The sequence below is a fragment of the Chelonia mydas genome, chromosome 1 (assembly GCF_015237465.2).
Source record: "Chelonia mydas isolate rCheMyd1 chromosome 1, rCheMyd1.pri.v2, whole genome shotgun sequence".
NCBI lineage: Eukaryota > Metazoa > Chordata > Testudines > Cheloniidae > Chelonia > Chelonia mydas.
Window position 1 is genome coordinate 340936196 of NC_057849.1, and position 10312 is coordinate 340946507.

The following is a 10312-nucleotide window of genomic DNA, read 5'->3' on the forward strand; positions in this document are numbered from 1 at the left end:
TTTCATAAGACAGGTTTTCCATTCCTCGGATCATCCTAGTAGCCCTTCTCTGTACCTGTTCCAGTTTGAATTCATCCTTCTTAAACACGGGAGACCAGAACTGCACACAGTATTCCAGGTGAGGTCTCACCAGTGCCTTTTATAACGGTACTAACACCTCCTTATCCCTACTGGAAATACCTCTCCTGATGCATCTCAAGACCGCATTAGCTTTTTTCACGGCCATATCACATTGGCCGCTCATAGTCATCCTGTGGTCAACCAGTACTCCAAGGTCCTTCTCCTCCTCTGTTACTTTTAATTGATGCGTCCCCAGCTTATAACTAAAATTTTTTGTTATTAATCCCTAAATGCATAACCTTACACTTCTCACTATTAAATTTCATCCTATTACTATTACTCCAGTTTACAAGGTCATCCAGATCTTCCTGTATGATATCCCGGTCTCTCTCTAAATTGGCAATACCTCCCAGCTTTGTATCAGCCGCAAACTTTATTAGCACACTCCCACTTTTTGTGCCGAGGTCAGTAATAAAAAGATTAAATAAGATTGGTCCCAAAACCGATCCCTGAGGAACTCCACTGGTAACCTCCATCCAGCCAGACAGTTCACCTTTCAGTATGACCTGCTGTAGTCTCCCTGTTAACCAATTCCTTATCCACCTTTCAATTTTCATATTGATCACCATCTTTTCCAATTTAACTAATAATTCTCTATGTGGCACCGTATCAAACGCCTTACTGAAATCTAGGTAAATTAGATCCACTGCATTTCCTTTGTCTAAAAAAATCTGTTACTTTCTCAAAGAAGGAGATCAGGTTGGTTTGGCACGATCTACCTTTTGTAAAACCATGTTGTATTTTGTCCCAATTACCATTGACCTCAATGTCCTTAACTACTTTCTCCTTCAAAATTTTTTCCAAGACCTTGCACACTACAGATGTCAAACTAACAGGCCTGTAGTTACCCGGATCACTTTTTTTTCCTTTCTTGAAAGTAGGAACTATGTTAGCAATTCTCCAATCATATGGTACAACCCCTGAGTTTACAGATTCATTAAAAATTCTTGCTAATGGGCTTGCAATTTCATGTGCCAATTCCTTTAATATTCTTGGATAAAGATTATCTGGGCCCCCCAATTTAGTCCCATTAAGATGTTCGAGTTTCAGTTCTACCTCAGATATGGTAATATCTACCTCCATATCCTTATTCCCATTTGTCATGCTACCATTATCCCTAAGATCCTCATTAGCCTTATTAAAGACTGAGGCAAAGTATTTGTTTAGATATTGGTCCATGCCTAGATTATCCTTGACCTCCACTCCATCCTCAGTGTTTAGCAGTCCCACTTCTTCTTTCTTTGTTTTCTTCTTATTTATATGGCTATAGAACCTTTTACTATTGGTTTTAATTCCCTTTGCAAGGTCCAACTCTACTTGACTTTTAGCCTCTCTCACTTTATCCCTACATGTTCTGACCTCAATAAGGTAGCTTTCCTTGCTGATCCCTCCCATCTTCCACTCCCTCTTGCTTTCTGCTTTTTCTTAATCACCTCTCTGAGATGCTTGCTCATCCAGCTGGGTCTACAACTCCTGCCGATGAATTTTTTTCCCCTTTCTTGGGATGCAGGCTTCCGATAGCTTCTGCAGCTTTGACTTGAAGTAATCCCAGGCCTCCTCTGCCTTTAGATCCATAAATTCTTCAGTCCAATCCACTTCCCTAACTAATTTCCTTAATTTTTGAAAGTCAGCCCTTTTGAAATCAAAAACCCTAGTTGCAGATTTATTTTTGTTAATCCTTCCGTTCAGTTTGAACTGAATTAGCTCATGATCACTTGAACCAAGGTTGTCCCCTACAACCATTTCTTCTACTAGGTCCTCACTATTCACCAAACCCAAATCTAAAATGGCATCCCCTCTAGTCGGTTCAGCAACTATTTGATGCAGCTGTCTGTGCCGCTGCCAGCCTGGCTGGCTACCTTTATAGGACCCCTTCTCCTCCAACAGAACTCCCACTGAAACTCCCCTGTTTACAGGTTTCAGAGTAACAGCCGTGTTAGTCTGTATTCGCAAAAAGAAAAGGAGTACTTGTGGTGCCACAAGTCCTCCTTTCCCCTGTTTACAGCTCTGTTTGCTGGCTCCTGTGCTGCTGCAGCTGTCTGCAGTTGCTTGCTTTCAGCTCATTAAAAGTAGGAGGTTTTCCTGCCTGTAACAGGCCTATAGCTCCCTTCTAACGTGAATGTACAGCCCTTCACGGGTTGACTAGAGCCCTGAGGCAATTAGAACTCTCCTTCTGAAATACACTTCTGAGCAAGGTTGCAGACTTGCACTGCTGGTGCCAGGGGTTTTGTGTTGATTTACTGCATACTTCAAAAATCCTTTCTTTAGCTGTGCCTAAGAGCCACATTGGTGAGGTCTCCCATGTGTTAGTGCTTAAGAACAATGGGCTTATGTAGTAAAATGAATTTTGCTTCTCTCCTTTTAATTACGGGCTTTAACATTATTTCCAACACACAGGCCTGGTCTACACTAATGAGGTAAGTCAATCTAAGTTATGTAAGTTACGTAACTTAGGGCATGGCTACACTTGCAGATGTAGAGCGCTTTGAGTGAATCCAGCCTTCGGAGAGCGCAGTAGGGAAAGCGCTGCAGTCTGTCCACGCTGACAGCTGCAAGGGCACTGGCGTGGCCACATTTGTGGCCCTTGCAGCAGCATTGGGAGCGGTGCATTATGGGCAGCTATCCCAGCATGCAAGTGGCTGCAACGTGCTTTTCAAATGGGGGGGGGGGGGTGGAGTGTGACAGGGAGTGTGTTGTGTGTATGTGGGGGGAGAGAGAGTGGGTTTGGGGGGGGCTGAGAGCATGTCAGCATGCTGTCTTGTAAGTTCAGACAGCAGCAGACCCCTGCCTCTCTCTCTCACACCCAGCATTCCACAGTAATGGTTGCTTTGTCTCAGAGCAGATAAGCATGCCGGCTGTCAGAAACGGAGCTTTCAACGGGCATATCCGCATTCCTACAGCGAGTTCAAAACAATGACAAAAGTGGCCACTTGACTGAAGGGGATTATGGGACGTTTCTGAAGGCTGATCAGAGCGCAGTAATGCAACACCTCCATACTGGCGCTGAGGCACTGCAGCGGGGGCGCAGCAAACGTTATTCCACTCGCCGAGGACGAGTACCAGCAGCGCTGTAGCCGCGGAGTCAGAGCGCTCTACGTGCCTTGCCAGTATGGATGGGTAGTGAGCTATTGCACCCGGGGCTCCTTTATTGCACTGTAATTCGCAAGTGTAGCCAGGGCCTTTAGTCGTCGTAGCTTAGATCGATTTACAGTGGGTCTGGTGAAGACGTGATAAGTCTGGTGAAGACGCGCAAAACTGGTGTGACGCTGTCTACACATTTTTGCATGAAAAAATCTTGAGGTTTCATTTAAGGAGACAGTTTTGAGCCCTTTGGGTTTTGCACAAAGTGACAAAATAGTTGTTATTTTAGCATCCCAAAGAGCTGCAAAATTTTGAATTGCGAACATGTATGTACCCAGTTCAAATCTGAATGCCCAAAGCCGCCTTTTGATGGGAGCGTGCCCATTTGTATTTGGGAACAGGCTGCTTTTCATTGGGAAAGGGATGCATTTTTGAGGAAAACCTTTTTTAAAAGGTGGCTATTTTCTCTGGGAATGGGACCATTTTCCGAGTTCTTAATTTACATGGAAAAAAAATCAGTTTCAGATACTTTCACCTCTCATTGTCGATATGCAGCTGGCACATGCTAGTGAAAGGCTGATCGTGCCAGGCATGGCGTGGCAGCTGTAACCCACTGATGTGTAATAGGTTCCCCCTTTGTGCCTGATCCACAAGGGATCGGAGTGTAGCAGCTTGTAGTTTTAGCTCTGGAAGTTCCCGATTCAGTCCCTGGTGCATCAGTCAAGTTGGCGGTCATCACACAGATACTGTGCAGATATCCCAAAGGCACCTGTAAGGGACTGCAGAAGACTTTGTTATGGCCTAGCTAGGGAACTTCCGCTTTCTCGAGGCCACTGTAGGACATGGAAAACCAGCTATAACCAGCTTTAGGCCGGTTCTGTCTGCCCTGCATGGCCCTTTGCCAGGTAGCGGAAAGCCCCTTTAGGAAAGTACCTAATTAAATATTCATGAGCTGTTTCTGTGTAGTGCTTATTATGGCTTGCTGTTTACCCCTTCGTTGGACTCTGTCCCAGGCAAAGCTCCGGTGTGCTGGGTTCTCCGCCTCTGTGACAGCAACACTTGGAGTCCCCGTTGCGGGTGTGTCACTAACCTTCAATAAAGCCAATAACTCGCTGCTTAGCTGCGTGTGGATCTCGTTTTCCAGAGTACCTCTGCCGGCCTGCGGTGCTTTGAACACCTTGGCCCAGAACAGCAGCTCCGCCAGTAGACCACACTCTATGTAATCAGCTCTGAGGCGGTGAACTCTGCTGTCATGAAGATACCGTAGACGTATAATGGTGCAGGTTGCAGCTAGCTAAAAGCTTTACAGCATCTCAGCTACATAAATGGCAGCTCACAATCAATTCACCAACCTAGTTCCCCAGTGTCCTGGTTCCCACGTTAGCAGCCCCCTCCTTCCTGTTTTCTTTCCCCCTTGCATCAGCATATATCGAATCACAGTCATTTGTAAACAGGAGGCAGTTGTTACACAAAATCACCATAACTGCAGACACTAACAAATGGGCTTCCACAGAGCTTGTGCTCTGGCTTGTCTTGCCTTTGTTGACCAGGATCTGGACCTATATACGCCACAGAGAGACATCTAGTGGCTGAGAAACATACTACAGTATCATTGCCTCTCCCAACCAGCTCTGCCCCTCTCTGTTCCTCTTCAGGTGGCAGCGTCCCTGCAAGCAAAACAGTCTGACATACTGTTGATGACTACAGGGCCACCACTGCAGTGCTGTGGAGTCTTTTCATAGTAGCTGTTCCAGTAAGAAGATCCAAAACCAGAGAGCCACGCTTCTCTCTAACCTGTGTCTGCCTGTGGCTCTGTGTTCAAGGCGTTCTCAAAGACGGGCGAGAAGATGAACCGGCAGTTTGTTGAGGATCGGGCCGTGGCGATCGACCCGCTCCCTTTCATCTGGAATGTGAAAGGACCTGGGCCTCACTACTGTCTTGATATGAAGATGTCCCGGCTCAAACGACTGGCCTTTGCCTTTGAATTTGGATCAGTGAACCCCAGGTAAGAGGGCGACTCTAACAACAAAAGAAAAGAGAAACCCATCCAGCCCAGTCTGAAAAGGGGAAATAACTGACCACGAGAAAAACCGATTTAAATCCGATTGTGGAAGCTCTGAGGAGGGAGTCAGTTCTTGGTGAGCTCAGGCGTGGGTGTGGAGGTGCCCACAGGTGGACAGTAGGCCACTAAACTGCTGCTGATTCAGTTCCCCCAGGGGTCTTGGGTGGCATTCACCAGTGTGATAGTTACTTCCTCCTTGGAGAGGGCACAGCTTGCTCCTCCCGTTGCTCCTGGCCAGCCCTGATAGAAGGGAGGTGGGACCTTGTCCCAGCTTTCACCCTGCCCATTTTCAGGCAGGAGGAAACCGTGGGGTTGCTAGGAGGGAGAAGGGCCTGCAGCTTCCCAGCCACGCTATTGCTGGCTATTGGGCATGGGGCCAAGAGGGCCGTGAGAGGGGCTTTGTCACTTCTCCCCCCCCCAGCTTTTGTACCCTCCCAGGGTTTTCTCCCTCTACATTTCAGAGCACCCCTCCTTCCCTCTAGGTGATGTAGGCTACATCAGGTTTATTATGACCATCTATGATACCATCCACTGTATTCATGGTATATGCCCCTCTTAGCTTATGAGGGGCATACACCATGAGGGTATACACCATGCTGGCAAGCAGGCGCCCTGGGCACCATTCCTAGCCTCAGTCCCTCTTGCCACTGACTAAGAGGGTCTGGGGTGCTCAATATAGGAGGGGGAGTCTTAGGCATGACGATTAAGGAGTGAGGTCGATGGGGTCCTCATGCCAGTGACAGAGGGTGGAGGCACCCAGGATTAACCCTTTAAAGAACCCCCAAGACCTCTATCCACTATCCGATATCAGTCCCCGGACTTCACTTACTTGGTGCGACTGTCCAGGTAGCTCACCTGGCTCCTTTGCCTGCCTCCCCTCTGGTCTAGTCCTGTCTATTCCAAGGCTGCTGGTTGATCCCACTAAAGGCAGGCTTAGTACATTAAAATTAGCATATCAGTAGATAAAATAAAGAGCCCTTCCAATATCAGGCCACCCTGACGATCAGACCTGACTACTTTTTCTTTTCCAGACAATCGTTCCCAGTGACTGAGTTTCCTGAAAGGTAAAGAAGAGATTTAAGACCTTGCATAATCGTCAGCACCGATGTGTTGGGAAGGGATGTGCGTTATCTTCTGGGTTTATCGCTGGGTTCTTTCATGGCAAAAGCATCAACAGTTTTTTGCTCAGAAATAGTGCTTAGATGCTACACTGTGGGGCACTCTAGAAAAACCAGGACAACACTAAATCCTAGTGAGGCCTGGGCCCCCGATAGCATTTTTCATCCATAAATGTTAAAACTCTTTACAAAGGCTAGTAAATATTGTTAACCCCACTTTACAGAGAGGAAAACTAAGGTGCAGCAAGGGGGAAAGATTCACCCAAGGTCACCCAGTGGGTCAGTGGCGAAGCTGGGAAAAAGATCTAGGTCTCCTGCATGCCAATTCAGTGTCCTATTTGCTGGCCTACGCTGGATCTTTCTAGAATCTCAATGCACAAGAACAACCCACAGTATTTGCACAGGAAGTAGGGGAACACAATTACAAGCTTTCCAAAGGGGTGCATACTGCAAACGTTTGTGAAGAATTTTTAGCTATGTACTTTCCAAAGAGATATTATCAATAGCAAAGACTTGTTGGTGCATCCAGCCAGAAGTCCTGCCTGCAATACATGATCTAGTCTGTTCTCAGATGTTTTCAGTCTGTGGGCTGAAAGAGAAATCCCTTTGTGGAACTATCCTGCTGCCAATGCCATAATCCCCAATCCCTTGCATCTCCATGTCTTTCATTCTGCGGATTATCACCAAGATGAGTTCTCCAGACCACAGGTGCTCCACACCTGGAGAATCACTCTGCTTTCTCCAGCCTAGCTGGAAATATCCCAGGCATTGGGGCTTGTGTGACTGGAAGGACATCTGCTGGGAGATTTTTCTTAATGACACCCCCATTAGTTATTTTTTTTTTTAAACCAGTGATATATTTTTAGATGAGCTAGCCAGAGATGATATTCTCCCCCTTCTTTCTGTTTTGTGTTCTTTGGCTCTGCATGTATCGTCACATTCCAGCTCCACAGAGTATTCCTTCTCCCACTTCTTCTGTGTATTTTTCAGTGGTTTCCATTATTATTTTCTAAACATCTTGCAACTTCTCCCTCCACAGATTCCAGTCCTTGCATGTCTTCCCTTGATCCCATGCATTTCCCAGTCACGCGTTTGAACAACCGGCAGAGATACCAACTGCCTCAAACATTTGATTTTTTTCCCCCAAAGGTGCACAAGTTGCTTTGTCACACGCAGATGTTTTCTAGACACACTATGCACCAGATCCCCAGTTGGTGTAAGCTGACGTTTAACTCCATTAACCAACATGATACATGGTGCTACCTCGATTTGTATTGGCTGAGGGTCTGGCTCTCTCATTCATGTCACTTTTTAAGCTCTCATTTTTCTAAAGAGTATTATTTTGGGTGGTTTCCAATATACAGCTTCTCTAACCGGGCAGTGCTAGCGTTGAAACTCTCTCTGAGTGTTGCTGCTTGTCAAACATGGTGATTACATCAGAAGCTAAAAACTCTAGACATTTTTTTTTTTTTTGGTGGTGGTGGTGGTGGTGGAGGGGATTGGAAATAGTTTGATTTTTTTACTCCCTCTCTCATTCCTTAGGATCGTTAAACTTGACATCTCTTTAAATGAGCTGGAAGAACTGCAGCCTGAAGCACTTTTCCCTTTTGAGAATCTCTTTGACTTGGATGCATCCCTCAATGCGTTAGGCATGTGAGTATGACATAATGTAAGTGATTGATGGGCTCTCATGAAAATGTTCTTGTCATAAAAAGGAGGGGAGGCATTTTTTTATTATTATTAGAGCCCTGAAAGCGAGGGACTGTTAGTTCTGGCAAAATGTTGGCAGGTTTCTTCTCTCCTGGCTCAGCCGGTGCACCTTCATATGTAGCCTGCATCCCTCTGAAATTTCAGCTGTGATTGGCACCACATAACTCTGTCAAAATACCTCGGTCTCGAAATTTACCACTCTGGTATTCCAGTGCTAGTCTTCGCCACAAAGGCATGTTCGGGTATCTCACTCCAAACCAGATGAGCGCAGCCATTTCTGAGCAGAGAGAGCTGCTCGTTCCTAAAACATTAGACATGAGGGCTCTGCAATGTGGACAAATGACCATGAGTGGTAACTATCAAATTAGTCTCTGCTTATGATCTGAGGCTGGATTTGAACTGCTCTCAGGTGAAGGACTAGTACACTAACTCACTGCAGCACCAAGGCATCAGATAGAGAGGATTCTTCATTAAACTTGATGTATCCTCCCCAAATATTGCTTGTTGTCTTTTGAGTGTTCCGTAGGATAGCGGCTGGAAGGGAAGCCACAAAACCTTTATGTACTAGAGGTGGACTTAAGCTGCAATTAAGCTGATTGTCTCTCAGATACTCGGATCTGGGGTTTTGGTTGAACCTTTTATAAAGGCCATTTGCAAATCCTGCACCTGAGTTCAGATGTCCCCCAACCCTAAAAGTTCCAGTAATATTGGTTTCCAGAGTTTGGTTAATTACCTCCATCACTGACCTGTATTATTCAGGAGCTCTACCTATTACTAATACCCTTCCCAACTGTTTTGTCTTTGGCTCCAGCATCAGAGGGGTTGAAGTTCTTCCCAACCTCGTCGTATTAAACCTCAGTCATAATGCACTCAGTGACCTGAGAAGTTTAGAAACCTGCATCCACCTGTCTGTGCTGAATGTGTCTCACAATCAAGTGAGAGCCCTGGGGGACATGCCACGCCTGAGCCACCTAACGCGGCTTCACTTGGGTTCCAACAAGGTATTTTCCACGCTGCACCGGTGGCAGGGCACCGTGATGTGCTCATGGGCAGAAGAGATGGGTTACGTACTCAGGGTAATCCTAGGGATCCTCTACCTGAGCTGGAATTTTAGTCAAGACACTGGGTTTAACACCTCTTTTTTTGAAAAGAATGACGTGGGAGCTTCAACAACCACAAGTTGTCAGGAATAGATTTTAAGTCTCTAAAAGACAGCAGCAGGGCAGCCACTATGTCCTGTGGGACTTGGTATGAGGTAAGATGCGTGTAAGCCACCCCGTTTACTCCCCTGCCTGTGACTGGGCTCTTCCTTCCTGCAACCTCTGTCCAACCAAGAGGAGAGCTCAGGTAGGAATTCCACCTCTGATTCCACAGCTGACCAAGCGATGAAGAAAAGACCGGGGCAGTGGTCACCAACCGGTCGATTGTGATTGACTGGTCGATCCTGGAGGATCTCCCAGTCGATCGCGATCTCTGACTGCGCAGCAGGGCTGCTGCTAAGACAGGCTCCCTGCCTGCCCCGGCCCCATGCCGCTTCCGGAAGCGGCCAGCATGGCCCCACAGCCCCGGGGGCAGGCAGGGGTCTCCCTCTGCATGCTGCTCTTGCCTGTAAGCACCGTTCCCGCAGCTCCCATTGGCCGGGAATGGGGAGCTGTGGCCAGTGGGAGCTGTGGGGGTGGTGCTTGCAGAGAGGGGCAGTGTGCAGAGCCACGTGCTGCCCCCTGCCAGGGCCGCAGGGGCATCTTGGCCCTTTCCAGGAGCGGTGTGGGGCCAAGGTAGGCAGGGAGCCTGCCTTAGTGGCAGCCACCGACCGGGAGCCGCTGGAGGTAAATGCTGCCCAGGGGAGGCCTCACTCCAACCCCCAGCCCTGAGCCCCCTTCAGGAGCAAGTACCCTATACCCTCTCCTGCACCCTGAGCCCCCTCCTGCACCCCAACCCCTGCCCCAGGCTCAGCCCAGAGCCTCCTCCCACACTGTGAACCCCTCGGCCCCAGCCCAGAGCCTGCACCCCCTCCCGAACCCCAACCCCTACGCCAGCCCGGTAAAAGTGAGTGACGGGGGGAGGGGGGAATGGAGTGAGCGGGGTGGGACTTTGGGGAAGGGGTGGGGTAGATCCTGGGTTGCCCTTAAATTCAAAAAGTGATCTTGGGCATAAAAAGGTTGGAGACCCCTGGTCTAGAGGTACAGTTTGTGGCACCATTGGGGGCAGATGAGTAGTGAGG

The 10312-nt window shown here is 47.8% G+C and overlaps 1 protein-coding gene across 1 annotated transcript; it reads left to right on the forward strand.

Moving 5' to 3' along the window:
- Window positions 1-4895: 4895 nt before the first annotated feature.
- LOC122462373 lies at window positions 4896-9433 on the forward strand. The gene is made up of 4 exons (XM_043525278.1): window positions 4896-5206; window positions 6295-6327; window positions 7924-8034; window positions 8903-9433. Exons 1-4 carry the CDS (start codon window positions 5049-5051, stop codon window positions 9282-9284), a joined length of 684 nt encoding a protein of 227 aa, XP_043381213.1. The 5' UTR covers window positions 4896-5048; the 3' UTR covers window positions 9285-9433.
- The last annotated feature ends 879 nt before the right edge of the window (window positions 9434-10312 follow it).